The sequence below is a fragment of the Pleurodeles waltl genome, chromosome 1_2, assembly GCF_031143425.1.
Source record: "Pleurodeles waltl isolate 20211129_DDA chromosome 1_2, aPleWal1.hap1.20221129, whole genome shotgun sequence".
Classification (NCBI taxonomy): Eukaryota; Metazoa; Chordata; class Amphibia; order Caudata; family Salamandridae; genus Pleurodeles; species Pleurodeles waltl.
Genome location: NC_090437.1, coordinates 290,768,250 through 290,786,247, shown reverse-complemented (window position 1 = coordinate 290,786,247; position 17,998 = coordinate 290,768,250). Strand labels below are relative to the sequence as shown.

Genomic DNA, 17,998 nt, shown 5'->3' with positions numbered 1-17,998 from the left:
GTGCAGCGCAAGGTCCATGTGCCGCAACATGTGACCTGTAGCACGACGCCACACCAGGGAGAAGAGAGTGTGGCACAATGCCAACAAGAAATGAGGAGAGGAGTGTGACAGACCGGTCACACCACAGATCAACTCCATCGCAGGTGTGAAAGTGGAAGGAAGTAGAGTGACACAACTGAGGACTCGTGCGAGCAGATGAGGAGGCACCCATCAGTACAAGACAGTCACCGGGGTGAGCAGACGTCACTGAAGACAGCGATGCGGGTGGTCCCCCACGCTTCCCAGTACGACCGTCCTGTCACCTGTCACGGCTGCTTGGCTGTGATGGCATCCCTGACGCCGACTGCACAGGCCACACAAGACCCGCCGTGGCCACTAAGTCCATCAAGTGGTCCTTCCGCTGACGAAGCCGCCGCCACCTGTTTGATCTGCAAAACGATGAAAAACATCATCATGATGAGGTGCATCGCCCAATCATCGAAGGAGGAGCACAGCACCACCTGAGTGGAGACAGTCAGCAACAAGAACCGACGGTGACAAGGCATGTCTGGCAACGTAGAAACTTATCATCTGAACACCTGCCATGAGCTCCGTGAACCAGACACCTGCCGGTGAGAGCAGACCAGATCATTTGGATCATCCACCCTTGGGGTTGCGCAAGACTAGGACGTGGCCCTGTTGGGAGTTCAGAGAGACTCCTTTGGCGTGGCCGACGTTGGCCCGCACAGCCCACGCAGTCCCGCCGCAATCCAGGGACAAGGGCCTCCAACAAATTCCTGTGAGAGCAGAATATCGCTGAGAGAGAATGCATCTGAGACAGCTCCACGTCAGGCATCCGGAAGCACGGAGGTCTCCTATCGAGAGACTGGTCACCTGAAGACTTTGCACTATGGCCAGAGCAGCTGAATCCGGATGGCTCGAGTAAGCGGACCCTGCATCAACAACCCTTGTGGCTCCATGCAAGACTAGGATGTGGTCCTGTAGGCTGTTCCTCTGAGATGTCTTTGCTGGGCCTGAGATAGGCAAGCACAGTCCACACAGTCCCGTGGAAGCCCATGAAAGGGCCTCGAGGAGACTCCTGCTTGATGGAGGTCTGGCACGAGAGGGAAGACTGCCGCTGCACTGCCGCTGGACTCCCAGGCGCCCCAGGCCGTCACGTCATCTGCAGTCTTAGGAGGTAGACAATCTCCAGAGTCAGAATGCCGTCCAGAACTGTGTACAGTGGACTCACCACTGCTCCAGATGCACCCGCATCAGAAACTGTAAATAGACTTTGACCACATGAGCCCAGGCAGGACCGGATCGACTATATCCAGTGAACTGTGAGGTCGTGGACAAGCGACTGAAGTATCTGGACTTCATCCACACAGTGTTCGTGCCCAGCTGTACCTGGTTAAATTATGGACTCGTGCGGAGGTGTCCGGGTGCTCCCAGCTGCACCATGTCCACTGCAATTCTGCAGTCTGCCTTTTCGAGGCCGAGAGACTGATTGTGGTGCTTTGTTATTGTTTCTTTTACAGGTTGGACTTTTGTTTGGTTCCTCAATAAAGTTTGGGAGGGATGTAGAGTCCAGCTGGACTCATTCTAGTCCTTCTGCCAGCCACTCTGCTGAGGGCTGGTCTTACTTGTGTAACCTACACCCACCCAACACAGGCGTCACCAGTCAGGTGACCCTGCCAATAAAAGGGGCCGGGCGCACGTGCCTGAGGCCAGTTCAGTACCACCCTACCACCGTGTCTGCGTCACCTCATTTACGAGCATGAGGGCCTAGGGCCCCACATTACACCCACCTCCATACCTCCTGTTCTGTCCCAAGCCAAAACACCACACAGTTGGACTGGTCGAAAGGGACGGGAGGGAGGGCCTGAGTCATCACGGCGGGAGAAGGACTCAGAGTAATGCTATCACCGGTAAGTAAGAGCAGCATTAACTCTTCGCCCCATTCGCTGTGATGACTCACACAGTGAGATGTACCAAAATCAAGAACCGACCAGGACAACTGCACAGTATGTGCCAACACATGCTGAAGCCAGAGGTACCAAAAACAGAAAGCAGGCCACAATACAGAGCTCAGTACTGTGGAACCAAACGAATCTGGACCCACCGGACCCTGAGCCACCTGAGAAAGGGACACAAACGGGGAAGGAACCACCCAAGCGACAGCCCACCCGAGTACTAGCAAAGGAGCTCCCTGCCTCGCAGCCAGGGAAGTAACCTGTGCCCAAGCAGACCTCCCCAGGATACCCCCGGAGAGAACAGACCAAAACAGCCAACAGCCAGCAGAATCACGGACCCAAACTACCTGTGAAATGTCAGAGCGGACCAAAAGTAACAAACAACACAGAAGAAACCCGCAGGATCCGAACCCACTCCAGAAAAAACAGACAGGACAACAAGCCCACCTCCCTGAACTGGTGAGCAGAAGACACCAACACCAGAAAGAATACCCGCAAGGCCAGCAAGCTCACAAAGCAAAGAGGCTCCAAAAAGGAGGATGGCGAGCCCGCAACACCAGCAGCAAAACTCAAGATGGACCCACCACCTGGGGGACCGGTAGCAGAGTAGACAGGCCCTGAAAGAGCCGAGAAACCAGACCGTGACCATCCACAAAACACCCCCAAGGAGAGCGAAAGCCTTAGGCACAGCCCATAACACAAGAGTGGCAGGACTCAGACCCAACTGGAAGAAAGGCCAGTACCAGAGGCAGAGACACAGAAAAAGGAAGCACCGGGTGGCGAACACACCAGGGCCAAAATGACTCCCAAAGCATCACAGAGGAAGGCCAGGCAATGAAGCACCAGGATGCATGCACAGAAGAAGAGAGAGAAGCTGAGAGTCTCTGCAGCCAAATCACAAACAGACATGAGGTCGGCATTGACACAATGACCAGAGGCAACCAGAATGGAAATAACAGCCAGCACTGGTGCTACCAAGACCTAGGACCAGAGAAGAGACGCCCCCAGACCAAACAGATGACCAGAAAGGGAAGAAGGAAATCCCATGCAAAAGAAGACAACCCACAGTGTCGCCAAGACATAGGCCACAAACGTGGAGCAGACTGCAGACTGAAAGCAGAGCCCAGAGGGGACACGCTGAGGCCCCACAGCCACCACAGAACTCCCAGTAATAGTTAGGAACAGAATGGGAACCCATGCTGCCGGAAGACAGTGCAGCAATAAAACTGCCCAAACATACTAGCAGGATGAGCCAGTTCCGACGACATCCCAGACCAGAAAAGTCAGAGACTACACCTGAAAACAAGCCGAGGGAAGAAACGCTCCCTCGACCAAACAGGCAACAGGTGGAAAAGTAGGGAAAAGACAACTGATACACTACGACTGGAGCCCTCAACCGGCAGTGTGAGAATCGGCGACCGTAACCACTAGGCCACAGGTGACTCCCTGAAGAACGGCCATCAGGGGCGTCAATTCAAAGACAGCCCAGGACAAAAGTACCAGAAACTGGTAGGGTGAACAGCGAAGCACAGCTGGACACCGATGTCCTCAACCCAGCAGGACAGGAGGGCAAGAACTCAAAGACAGAAAGGAAGGGCAGCACAGCACAGCAAGCCACCAGGCCCCACAACCAATGCCTCCTGACGACATCAGAGGAGCGAGCAGCAAGGACTACCTGGGAGGCAGGAATGCCACTGAGTAGCTGAGGGGCCAAAGAGACAGCACATCAGAAGCCCAAAACTGACTGGACAACCGTGGCACCAACACACCATAGGTGTAAGGCATTGCAGGAACACCAAAACCAGAAGCAGTGTCACAAAAAGCTGAAAACTGCAACCCTGCAAGTGCAGGACAACCCCCAAGCCACATTGGAATCTGGGATCCGGATGCGACGCTGTACCACAGACAAACGCCGGACAAACACAATGGGGGTTATTACAACTTTGGAGGAGGTGTTAATCCGTCCCAAATGTGATGGATATACCACCAGCTGTATTACGAGTTCCATAGGATATAATGGACTCGTAATACGGCTGGTGGTATATCCGTCACTTTACCGTCACTTTTGGGACGGATTAACACCTCCTCCAAAGTTGTAACAACCCCCAATGTACCAGAACTCCCTGGACATGGAAACAAGTGAGGGGAAGAAAGGGCCCTCCACCAAAAGACATCCAGACAAAGGCTGATGGAAACCTCTGCAGAGGAAAGCTGCCATCAGGGAAGCTAACACCCCGGAAAAGACCCGGAAAGCCGACAACAGACCAAAGGGCAGGACCTGGAATCTGAAAAGCGAAGATCCCACAGCCAAATGCAGACCTGCAGATGGAGACATGCTAATACGCACCCCATAGAGTGATGGCATCTATAAAGACCCTGGAGATAGCATGGGAGCAGGAGCCTCCAAGCGCCAAATCTGGAGTGGAATCAATGCCACCCACATGCCTACCCCTGCCAGAGGAAGGCAGTGCAGACCCCATGCCGGGCAAAGCAGAGCAAAGGAACCCTGTCAGAATCTGCAGCACTGCGTGAAGACAAACAGGAGATGCCACCCCCAGGCTTGCAGGCACGCGCACTGCTCCTGCCCAAAATCAGCATATATGTGCAGTATAAATCAGAAGAAAGACTCAACAAAACATGTGACCCTGAATCCTTGACAATCCAAATGAAGAGAAACAGAAAAACATAAAGGCCAGTACACCGGACTCCCACCGCTGGTCTGAGCCCCTTCGAACCAGGACAAATGACCCACATATTAGCGTCAGGAAACATGGGCCTGAAGACAACAGAGACATAAGGGACTGCTGGAATCCCCATCAATAAGCCAAAACAAAAATGACCTGGGCACGGGGCAAAGCCGCCCACAGGGACAGCCTTCATGCACAGCATTGCGGATGCTGAGCAAGGGAAAGAGCAAAGACACACCAATCATACACTGAAGAGCAGAAGCACCTGACAGAACACTGCCAATCAGGAGCAAGTTAGCCAGCCATTGCGTGAGTAGTAGCCCGGAAGGGATGCCAAAAACAAGCACAGGCACTAGACAGCCAAAGCACAAAGCTGCCTGCAGGCTTCACCCAATACATACCCATGTACTACAGGACAAATTTCACAGCAGCGCCAATAGCACACCTCGTCTGACAATGGGTCAAACAACAGTGACCTCTGCAGGGGCTGCACCATCTGTGGGGACACCCAGCCTGCCCCTTCCACCATTGCACTCGCCAGGCAGAAAAATGCAGAAGCACAGCACCGCAAGGCAGGCCACACAGCAGTACTATCATTTGCAGACTTCACAGGTGCACAGCAGCCCTGGAGGCACCAGAAACTAGCCTCCATAACCTGTCCCACTGCAAGCAGGAAACGAGAGGTGCAGAGCAACATGCCCAGACCCACGAACAAGCTGGTTGCCCGCACGCAGAGCTATGTGAACTGGAAACCAAACAAGCCAAAAGGCAAATAATAAGGCATGAGGCGCCACTGAGAAGCAGCAACACAGCCCGCCGTTAGAAGCCGAACAGCCGCAGCCTCCCCAGCAACCACGCCACACCCCACAACCAGCTAGAGGCAAGAACAGCAGACATCTGGCCCACAAAAGAGAGAATGGAGGAGGACAAGAAGCATCTGCACAGCTGGCAGACACCACCTTCCGCACTCACCTGACACACTGCTAGCTCCCACTGACACTGCAGGAAACGGCTCCACCAGCTGGTCATGCCACAGGCCACAAAGAAACCCAGAATCCTGCAAGAGGTCTGCGTGGCCTCACAACCCTGCCAGCACAGAGCAGCAAGAAAGGAATAGCCATAATTCACTGGAGCACACACACCGCGTCTGTCCAATTGGAGTAGGACAAAAACGGAATAGGAGCTATGGGGGAGTGGGAATTTTAAGCATTGGGAGGGTTGTGATATGAGGCACAGGGGCCTCACTGTGTGAGTCATCAGGGCGGAAGGAACAAAGGGTTAATGTGTTTGCTGCTAACATCTCATGGGAGACTTCCCTTTCTGCCTCCAACTTTACTGAAATACCATAACCCATAAGGGACAGTCACAAGCAAGCTCATGTTTTAGTGTACAAGTGTGGATGTTTGTGAGGATATGTGTGTCTCATTAAGTCCTCAAACGTGCTTTTTTGTATTATCATATATTGTTTTATATTCATGTATGTATACATATATAGATGTATTTTCCTATCCTTTTCTAGGCATTTCACAAATGTATCTTGTACATTATACCCTTGCCTCTTTTTCACAAAAATGTACATACTACTTCACAAAATTTCTCTCCTTCCACTCTGTGGTACAAATGGAGTCACCAACACAGCTTAAGCCTTGTGTTTTATCTGTGTCTTCTGCAGGGCAGGTGTTAGAAATTGGGTCTCTAATTGGCAGTGGTTTGCACCCTGTCCAAGTAGGGACCCTCACTCTAGTCAGGGTAAGGGAGTCACATGCTCATCTCCTTTAGCTTGGCATGAACAGTCTGGCTTATCTCGGAGGCAATGTGTAAAGTATTTGTACACACAGATAGTAACACAGTGAAAACACCACAAAAGTACCCCACACCAGTTGAGAAAAAAAGTCAATTTTTGTCTGAGTAAAAGAAGACCAAAACGTCAACACAAGTAAAGATACAACTTTTCAAAGATTAAATCTTAGTAAAGAAAGTAGGGGCACATGTACGAATATTAGGTTTCGCGACTCGCAATTTGCGAGTTGCAAAACCTGATGTACATCAGTGTCAGTGACACTGTTTGCGATTCCCAATGTGGTTGCAAATGACCTACCTCATAAATATTCATGAGGTAGGTCGCAATTTGCGACCCATTTGGGAATGGCCGCCCTCTCAGGGATGGTGGCCTGCCTGAGACAGCAGATCACCATGTCTGTGACTGCTTTTAAATAAACCATTTTTCTTTTTTAAATGCAGCCGTTTTCCTTAAAGGACAAAAACAAAAATGAAAAGTTTTCTTTTCAGTTTTTCACTACCATTCACAAGGGGGAAGTGGTACCCTGGGGACCCCTTCCCGTTTGCGAATGGGTTAGCACCAATTCAAAATTGGTGCTAACTACAATTGTTTTGTGACCGCATTCACAGTCACAAAACAATCCTACATCGCAGTGCGATTTGCAATTAGGAAGGGAACGCCCCTTCCTAATTGTGGCTCGCAAACCCTTTTTGCAATTCGGTAAATATATTACTGAATCGCAAAAACAGGTCTGTACATCTCAAAATGCTTTTTTCTAGTCGTAAACGCCCTGATTCGGACCATTTGCGACGAGAAAAAAGCTTTGTACAGTGCCCTTTAGAAACACAGTAGCTCCAACTGGGGCTATCACGTTATCTTGATGGCATTGTCCTCAACAGTCAACACCACTCGTGAGGGAGTGTGGGCTGGTTATGGAGTCGCACGGACCCCAGGTATAGCACCTTGGAAAAGGGACGAAGAAACAAAGACGTTGCACGGAGTCAGGAAGGTGTGCCATTTCTGGAGCCGGTGCAGAGTTGGTTCCTTACTGCTACCAGGGAGGTGAGGCTTTGGTTCCTTATGGTTGCAGGGGAGGTGATGCAGTGTCAGTGGTGAGCCGTCGGTTCCTTAAGACCCAGCGGAGTCAGTGAATCCAGCAGGTCAACATGCGAGGCATCGACTTTGCGGTGTCGCAATCACACCACAGGGCTATAGATGCTGCGGTGGAGTTGGGTTTCACGGACATCGGTGACACGGCACTCGGGACTCACACTGTGGCGTGACTTTGGAGGTGCTGTGGCAGCATCGGGCCTGTGTTGCAGGTCACGGTTGAGGCACTCAGCGGGGACCATGACTTCAGTTCAGGTTCTGGCCTGGAGTTGGAGAGTGATGCTGGTTCCAAAGTCGCTCTTGAGTCGATGTGCTTAGTTTCTTCTTAGTTGCACGAGAGCTCACTTCCAAGGGCCCAGGAACTAGATTTTGTACCACTTGGCAAGTCAGGACCTTCAGCAAGAGAGCCCAGGCACTGGTAAGTAAAATCTTTGATGACCCTGAGACTTCTTAAAAGGAGGAAAGCTCAGTTCAAGTCCTTGGAGAGCCTTGTAAAGCAGGATGTAGAAAGCAACATCCAGTCCTTTCGCTCCCAAGACAGAAGCAGCAAGCAGCAGGCCAGCACAAAAAAAACAACAGGCAGAGTGGCAGTCCCTCCTATTGTATCCAGCTCTTCTTCCTGAACAAATGTCCTCAGTCCAGAAGTGTTAGAACTATGTGGTGTCTGAGGTCCGGTACTTTCTGTCCTTGAAGTAGGCAAACCTCAAAAAGTCTGTGTAGTGCACAAAAACCTACCTTTCCCTGCTCTGGCCCCAGACACACTGCAATGGGTTGGAGACTACTTTGTGCAAGGACAAGCTCAGCCCAATTCAGGTGCAGATGTTCTTGCCACTCTAGCTCAGGAAGACACATCAGCCCGGTGATGGGCCATCAGGATATGCAAGGCACACCTCAGCTCCCTTTGTGTTTCTATCTAGAGTGAATGCAAAAACAGACCAACTGTCATCCTGACCCAAAAGTGTATTCAGCAGACAGGCAGAGGCACAGAAAGGTTAAGCAAGAAAATGCCCACTTTCTAAAAGTGCCATTTTCAAACTTACAATTCAAAACCAACTTCACCAAAATATGTATTTTCAGATTATGGGTTCAGGGATCCCAAACTTTATATCTTTATTTGCTCACAATGGGAAATTACACTTAAAAGATAGTTCACAGCAGTCCCTATGTTACCCTATGGGAGAGATAGTCCTTGCAATAGTGAAAAACAAATACAGTAGTATTTCACTATCAGGACATGGAAAACACACTAGCACATGTCCTACCTTTTTAATACACTGCACTCTGCCCAAGGGGCTGGCTTCAGTCTACTTTAGGGTGATTTCCATACAGTAAAATGGAAAGTTTGGGCCTGCAAGTGGGTGCACTTGCCAGGTTAAAATGGCTGTTTACAACTGCACACACAGACACTGCAGTGGCAGGTCTTAGACATGTTTTTTAATGGGCTACTCGTGTGGGTGGCACAACCAGTGCTGCAGGCCCACTAGCAGAATTGGAGTTACAGGCCCTGGGCCCACATAGTACACTTTACTAGGGATTTACTAGTAAATCAAATATGCCAATCATGGGTAGACCAATCACCAGTACATTTTAGACAGGAAGCACTTGCACTTTAGCACTGGTCAGCAGTGGTAAAGTGCCCAGAGTCCTAAATTCAACAAAAACAGGTCAGAAAAGATAGGAGAAAAATGGTATAACCCTGCAAAAAGGGCTTGGTCCAACATAACCCCTGCCAGGCCCAAGGACAGGGTACACCATTCAAGACCTTGATGGACTTCCCTGCTTAGGGCAATAGAGCATAGACCCTTGCCCGCAGCAGCAGGTGTGCATTCCATCATTTGGATTCCTCTGTCCATAATCTCAGGGCCCACTAAGTTAACCCATGGGGAGTCTTTCTTCGCACCTGTGGATCCCATCTGTGCAGCACCACACCTTACTTTGCTCACAGAGATATCCCAGTAGCAGACAGTACCACCATGGCCAACATAGTGGTGTGGCCCATTCCACCCTCGGTGTGTGACTCCTGTCCCCAACCCCAGGGCAACTTTTTCCACAAGGACAGCAACCCACAGTGGCCACTGACAGCTGTCAATGATGAGAGACAGTCCTCAGCGCTTTGAGGGCTCTCTAACCTCTGTGGTTTCTCAGAGTGGAAGGGGCGGTAGTCCTAGGTGACTGGCACCATCTATCCACTTTCCCTCCCACCAGTTCAGGGGTGCTGACCTGCAACTGGTCCCCCAACAAAGGGTCTGTATACTTAGGTTGAGCATGTGCCTGGCAAGACAGGACTTTTGGGGAGTGTAACCACCACCTCAAGGGAAACACATTCCTCATATGTTTTGTGAGAGTCTGCCTGGCGCAGGTCTCCCGACCCCTGTCCATCTGACAGTGCATCACGCTCTTCCAAGCCAAAAGTGGTGTCACCAGGGTCATTCCTGGGGTGCTCTGACCTCAGAGCGGGCAACCGCTGACCCACTGGTCCTCCCAGCGGGGACTGTCTTCCCCTCTCACCCCTCCATCTGGGCTTCTGCACCCTCCTCTCTAAAGTGGTGCTGCCAGGCACCAAAACTGGTGGGACGCTTGTGACAGCTGCCCCCCCCTACAAGTTTTCCAGACACTATGGGACTCCCATCAGTGGATAGTCTCATGGTACAGACCAGGTCTCCCTGCCTGTGTCCCCTCTGAGTGCAATCCGAGCACTGGGGCTGAAGATAGGGCAACCTGGGCCTCTGCCCACTCCCACCTCTTCTCCTACTCCTAGAAAGGACCTAGTACCCTTCTCCCCTCCACTACACTGGAACCTGTCTGTGGTACAGCAACCCTCCCCCTCACTCTGATGAGGAAAACCTGAGCCACTCCACTTATGATTACTCCCCAATGCATCTTCAGACCCTCTGGCACTCACCCAGACGTCTGTCTCTACTGCAAATTCCCTGGAGTCAGAGAACTCACATAGCTATGGTATACCGTGACTGAACATATGCTTTCCAGCAATCAAAGAGTACAGCCCCTCACCCTTCACTCAATAATCCAGTGCCTCGAAAAAGTACCCCACATCATCCCTCGTCTGGTTAGACAATGTCTGACTGTCCCTAAAACTCAAACTCCCCTCCCCTGGGGTGACTCCATACTCCCTAACCAAGGCTTCATGTGTGGAGGTACACCTTTCCTGGTCACTCCCTTCTAGAGCTAGTCAAGTGCCCCTTCCACCACCATCAATATTACTCCCTGTGCCAGTTCCACAATCCAGCTCGGGGCCCTGCGCACCTCTGGAGCTCCATCATATGCCTGAGCCCACTGATGAATGTCACCTCTCTTAGAAAATAAGTTTCTGGATATGTGGACCTTTTCTTCAGTACTGGACTTGGTTCTTTCGCTGCCACCATCTGAGCTGAACTGAGCCTTCCTGGCTTTCAAGTCCAGTTACTTCAGACTGAGCTTTTGAGCTAAAAGAACTTACTTCTCCTCAAGGGCCAGTCGTATTTCCTCCAAAGATTTTTCTCCCTCCTGCTTCAACCTGAGCTTTACCAGCTCCATCCTGAGCTGCCTGGCTCTCCACCTATTTTTCAGCTCCTCTGGAGACAGACCTGGAGAGGAACACTGCTGCCAGCTCTGAAGAGAGCTCTTCCACCATGCAGGCTGGTCCTCTGCCCCACATGCAATGCTGGTTCCTCCAGCCATCCCAGGTGCAGACTTTGTTCCTCCTCCTCCAGAACATAATTCTCATCCTCTGTATGCTCACCAGCTTCCCTGGCTGCCAACCAGGCCCTCAGCACCTTTTGCAGCTCCTCCTTCCTATTGAGGCTTCCCAAAGGATGTTTGAAACTCCTGCAGGACTTTCTGAGCTGAGGGTCCGTAAAGGTTTCTAACCTCTCCTGCTCAAACACCAAATCTGCAGCTACTGTTGATGGCTCACCAGACTGAGACAAGATTGCGGCCAAAACTCAAGAGTTACAAAAAAGAAAAAAGAAAATATATGTTGGGGTGTAATGGTCTGCTATATAGAAGTAGTGTACACCAATCACTGTATGTAGAGTACAAATACAAGTCCTTTCCTCACCGCTGATCACCAATGTTAGAAATGCAGCCTCTAGTTGGTAGTGGTTTGCACCTTTTCCAAGTAGGGACCCTCACTCTAGTCATGGTAAGGGAGCCACACAGCTAAGATAACCCCTGCTCATCCCCTTGGTATCATGGCAAAAGCAGTCTGACTTATCTCAGAGGCAATGTGTAAAGTATCTGTACACACACAGTATCACAGTGAAAACACCACAAACGTACTCCACACCAAGTTAGAAAAATAGCCAATATTTATCTGAGCAAAACAAGACCAAAACGACCAAAAATCCAAAATACACAAGCAAAGGTATGAATTTTTAAAGATTAAATCTCAGTAAATCGCTTAGAAAAACAATAGCTCCAACGCGGGCTATCACAACATCTTGACAGAGTCGTTCCCAACAGTCCGTCGCCAACCGAGAGGAAGTGCAGGCCAGTCAAGGAGTCACCTGGACCCCAGGCACAGTACCTTGAAAAACGATGAGGATACAAAGACGCTGCATGGGGTCGGGAGACAGGACGTCTCTGGAACTGGTACAGTGTTGGTTCCTTACTGCTACCGGGGAGGTGAGGCATTGGTTGCTTACTGCCAGATGGGGAGGTGAGGTGTTGGTTCCGTAAGGGTGCAGAGGAGGTAATGCGCATTGGTGGCGAGGCTTCAGTTCCTCACGATCCTGCGGGGTCAATGAATTCAGCAGGTCAAGATGCGAGGTGTCGACTTTGTGGTGTCACAATCACACCATGGGACCAAAGGTGCTGCAGCAGAGTTGGTTGACACGGATGTCGGTGACACAGCACTCAGGGCACACACTTTTGTGAAACTTTGTAGGCGCTGCAGCAGCGTCGGGCCTGTGGTGTTGGTCATGGTCGTTGCACTCAGTGGAGACCACAGTTCCAGTGCAGACAGTGGTGCAGAGTTGGACAGTGGCAACAGTTCCAAAGTCGCTCTGTAGTCGATGAACTTGGTTTCTCCATGGTTACACCAGAACTCACACCCAAGGACCTAGGGACTGGATTCTGCACCACTTTGCGAGTCGGGAGTCTCAGCAAGAGAGCCCTGGTGCTGGCAGATTAAGTTTTTGATGTCCCGGAGACTTCTAAAAGGAGGCGAGTTCAATCCAAGCCCTCTGAGAACCTTTTGAAGCAGGATGTAGAAAGCAAAGTCCAGGCCTTTCACTCCCAGGACATAAGCAGCAACTAGCAGGCTAGCACAGCAAAGCAACAGGCAGAATGGCAGCCCCTCCTCCAGTATCTAGCTCTTCTTCCTGGCAGAATGCCCTCTGTCCAGAAATATTCTAAAATTGTGGTCTCAGAGGTCCAATACTTATACTTATTCCTGCCTTTGAACCAGGCAAACTTCAAAGGAAAGTCTTTGTAGTGCAGAAGACCCTGTTTTTCCTGCCCTGGCCCCAGACACTCTCCAGGGGGTTGGAGACTGCTTTGTGTAAGGACAGACACAGCCCTATTCAGGTGCAGGTGTCAGCTCCTCCCACCACTCTAGCCCAGGTAGACCCATCAGGATATGCAGGGCACTCCTCAGCTCCCTTTGTGTGACTGTCTAGAGCGAATTCACAAACAGGTCAACTGTCATCCTGACCCAGACATGTATTCCACAACCAGGCAGAGACACAGAATACTTCAGCAAGAAAATGCCCACTTTCTAAAAGTGGCATTTTCAAACTTACAATTTAAAACCCAACTTCACCAGAAGATATATTTTTAAATTATGAGTTCAGAGACCCCAAACTCCACATCCCTATCTGCTCCCAGTGGGTAATTGCACTTAAACGAAATTTCTAGGCAATCCCCATGTTACCCTATGAGAGAGATATGCCTTGCAATAGGGAAAACCAACTTTAGCAGTATTTCACTGTCAGGACATGTAAAACACACCAGTACATGTCCTACCTTTTAAGTACACTGCACCCTGCCCATGGGGCTGCCTTGGGCCTACCTTATTGGTGACTTACATGTATTAAAAATGAAGGTTTGAGCCTGGCAAATGGTTGCACTTGCCAGGTCAAAATGGCAGTTTAAAACTGCACACTCTGGCACTGCTATGGCAGGCCTGAAACATGTTTGCAGGGCTACTCATGCGGGTGGCCGAATCAGTGCAGCAGGCCTACTAGTAGCATCTGAAAATGTGTAAATGTGGTTATAGGTGTATAGTATTGCCAGGAATTCACAAAGTGATTCCTGGAACACATTTATGCTTTTACTTGTATTGATTTCTTCACTATCAGTGTGCAGAAATCTGCAGTTGTCAATTTCACTCAAGGGATGGGAAGTGGAAAGTGGGCATACAGAGGAGTGGGTTGCCATGGAAGTTTGGGAACCCGTGCAAACATTTATGTTAGTGTGCATCCCCAAACACCTCTCTGACCTCTTTCCTTTTTAGAAATGGTTGTCAAACTCATCTTCCAGAATGGGAAGGGGAATGCATCACCCACTTTTGATGGGGGTCTAGGAGCAGGGGTTTTCCCATGGTGAAAATGTGTTCTCCGTAGAGGAAAAATGAAATAATACATTTGCACCACGGGCTTCACTCCCCTTGTGCTGAGGTCGTCTCTCTGGAGAACTCTGTACGGGGAGAAGAGGCGCCATCAGAGAACGTCACATCGCATTCTTAGAAGTACACCTGGAAACGTGTGGCTCATGTAGCTGTCTAGGAGTTCTTTTGGGAATGTTTGTGAATAGGAAAACAACAGAAATGTGTGCTCAGGTGGAGGCGTACATCTCTTCCCATACTTTGCTATTGTTTTGTGAATTTGGGCCGTTGTCTCTCACAGACAGGGATCGAGCTGCTTATAGACCAATGTCTTACAATTTACATCTCCACTAGCAGGCACCTAGCAGGTAGCAAGCACTGTAAAGCACGAATGATATTAACGAACAGTAGCCAGAGGTACACCCTTCGCAATACTTGTGATTGAACCAATCTGATTGAAGGCTTTTTAAATGTACGTACATCTGGTTGTGTGTGTCTGTCAGTCACTGTTTTAAAATGTGCTGCGAGCTGGGATTGTCAGAAAGGCATGTAATGTGGGTTGCGGGAGTGTCATAGTGGTGTGAGAGTGCAGAGGGAGTACTTCCAGTACCCTTTAGCTTTTGATGAGGAGACAATACTGCTGCAAAGAAGCCTGAAGTTGCTTTTAGATTATGTCCATGGAAATGAAAGGCGTGCGTGCTTGTGATGCTGTTCACATCTTGTCCTTCCCGTCTAGTGGTCTTGATTCTCTGATATCAGTTATGATGTGCTATGGCCGCTCTGGTAACATTGTCACTCTTTACAATTCATGCAATATTTCATTTAGGCATTCAGGCCCTCGTAACTAGTTGCCTGGACCTTGGTGCAGATATACAAAGACACTGAAATGTAAACTTCTGGCTGGTATCTCCGCATCAATGTTTGACCTTCAGAGTGCATTCCCTGAAATGGGGATTGACTGCTTGGACCCAGAATTACCGGGTGCCTTACTGGGCAGTGTTTCCCGAATTCGGGAGACAACACTGCCTTCTCGGAGCTCGTTAGGAAGAGTGGTGGTGTGGGGGTGAGAGGCTGTGTTTAGGGTGGTGGGAGGTCCAGGGTTTCTTGTTCGGAGGAGCCCTGTCCTCTCCTGTCCGACTGCTGCATGGTGCGGTGGGTGCCGGGTAATGTTGCTGCACACAGTCCCTGCCATGGAGCATTAGTGGCAGGCAGGGTTGGACTGCCCTATAGGGCAATAAGGCAATGCCCGGTGGGTTGGTCTCACAGATCAATGCGCGGGCTGTTTCTTGGCCTGTTTTATGGTCCGGTGGTCCGGTGTTTACTGTTAATTTCTGTGTTAATGAAACAAACATTGCCTTCTTGTAGTCTTCGTACTTTGCTAAATAATTATACAGCATGTCTTCATAAAGTCAAAGTGCCCCGACCTATTTTCTGTCCCAGTCCGACCCTGACAGGCATGGTGCTTGGTCCAAGAATTATCGTGTCTGGAGTTTTTAGACGCACTTGGAATGGCGAATTGCGGTATTTCACCCGCAGTTATACCTAGGTGAAACCCCCCTAACTAGTAAGAGGGCCTACATTGTAAAAATCAGACACCTTATATTGTGGCTGTGTATGAAAAACTATGAATTAATAAAAAAAAATTGTATTTCTAGGTCAAAGAGAAATCCGAGGAGCCATATAAAAAGAAAAAAACATCCGTTTTCTCATCACAAACACAGAGGATGAAGGCTCTTCAGCTTCCAAATGTAAGGTTATTTACCATGCTTCTATTGCCACATGAAGCAGTGATAATAAAATATCTAAAGAGTTTTTTCACATCCTTAAATATCGCTGCATGAAGTGAAGAAGGAGCGACGACGGTTCATAAAACACTTTGCGAGAAGAAAATCATGTTTTAGTGAAAACCTCTTTGAAATGGGCCACAGGGTTCAGGCTTCATTGTCGATGCATTATTGCTTCTTGCAATCAATTCAAACCGCTTAAAAGAATAATGCTTTATGTTTCCTTCACACAATCACGCGCAGTGCATCATGGGGGATTTCATATAACACCTTTTCTTTGTTTTTCTTGTTTTCTTGTTGAACTTGGACAGACGTGGTATGCAGCACAAAGCACGGCTTTGAAAGCCTGACGTATGGCGCACATTTGGTTCAGGCGCAGAGCATTGAAAGCTCACGTACCTTTTCTTTCAGTCGTCATTCTTTTGACCACCTAAACATTTTCTTCTTCGGTTTGTGTACCAAGTTGCGAATGGAAGAGCGTGACTCTTCCATGGAGTGACATGAGCTGGCATGTAAATAGACAACGTTTGGTCATCGAAACAGCGAGACTAGTTGAATGGCGTTGATGTTCCTAGCAGGCACTTTTTTTTGTTCAGAAAATGGTTTTCAAGCCGTGGCGCCCTCAAGTTTAAGTAACCTTTCTAGCTTCACTAACATTCAAACGTATGGTTTACAGATTAATGCCAGTGCGTGTATGCGCCACGATCAGAAGAGTATTAGAATGAAATCTAGCAGAAAGGAAATTAAGTGCTTAACGTGTTTTTAGCTGCAGTGATATACAAGCATTGAGGAAAAAAGCTCCTTCCATCCAAAAGGAGAATTGCTTCGTCCTTCCACATTACCCCCATTTCCTATATGCGAACACTGCAAAGAGTTAATCCACCATGTTTGTTACTGTTTACTGAGAGTGAGTAAAAGAGGCATGCACAGGTATTGAGCGTGGGGAGTCACCTGCTTTGCTGATCTGCTAGGAATGTCACTGAGAGACAAGGCAGTAGCAGGCAGACTAGTATGGCAGTGTCCTTATTTTCTCGTGTCTGTATTTCTATGATTATTTAGGTTTTACTTGTCACCTTCGGATGTCCGCAAGACGTTTTGTAAACAATATACAGACAATGGGCCCTTCGCTTAAAGCCATTGGCTCGATTTGCTCTGCCCCCTTCAGCCAATGCTGTGAGGACCATTTCTCTTCCGCCATCATGTTATTGGCCTGTATGTATGGTTCCTCATTCTAAGGAGTGCTTCCAGTGCAAATCAAGAAGTATATTGTTTTCAGTACGCGATATGGACATGAAAGTGAACACAAAAGCCATCTTGATAAAAATATTCATCATGAAAAAGGAACACATTTTGCATTGTAATCAAATGTTCTTCCATACGTACGATGTAAATAGGTATGTAAATGGTGTGTAATAATTGGCAGGTGTTATTTTCCCAGAAAATATGTTTGTGTGTTAAAAAAGCTACATAAAAAATAAAAAAGCAATGAATTAATTGAAAATTGAGACATGACAAATTTGTAGTGTGTTTAGATTATTTTCTTGAATATGGGTCATAGGTTTGTTTCTTAGTTTATTGGAATTGGTTTGATTCCTAAAAGCCGGTCTGTTTAGCCAAGCTGACTAGATTTGGGCTATCTCTCTCTATACCCCTACTACTAAATAATCGTTTTTTCTACTTTTACAGATAATGTTGGGGCCTGATTATGCAAAGATCACAATAGTCTGTTCTAGCTTATCAGTGTTTTCTGGTGTTTGTACTCCATTTTTTAATACAGTTATGTTTTTCATGTTTAATTTCCAAGCAATTAGGAGTGCCTTTTCATCAACCCATTTATTAAATTAAAGGACCTTCTTAAGTCTTAAGCAGCGACAGCGTTAGCTGTCTTTTGACAAATAATTATTGTTAGTAATACATTCAAATAGCGTACTCAAATACATACAAATGTGTCACCGCCTTGCTCTTTACTGGACAATATTCTTGTCTATATTCCTTCTCATTTCCCTACTTTTTAATCAATGGCTTTTCTGTCTATTTTCTGTTCCTCCTCTGGAGCATTTCTTCTTTACTGTTCCTTGACTAGATGACTCCCTCTTCTACTGAGTGCATTCAGAGAACTACTTTCTGTTTGTTTCATC

General features: G+C 48.6%; 1 protein-coding gene across 1 annotated transcript in view; it reads left to right on the top strand.

The window, feature by feature from the left end:
* STPG2 (sperm tail PG-rich repeat containing 2) overlaps nt 1-17,998 on the top strand; it is a 2,086,618-nt gene that overhangs the window by 670,583 nt on the left and 1,398,037 nt on the right. Inside the window, exon 10 of the mRNA XM_069238264.1 lies at nt 15,732-15,824. Coding sequence (XP_069094365.1) covers nt 15,732-15,824 — 93 coding nt within the window. The remainder of the gene's footprint in view (nt 1-15,731; nt 15,825-17,998) is intronic.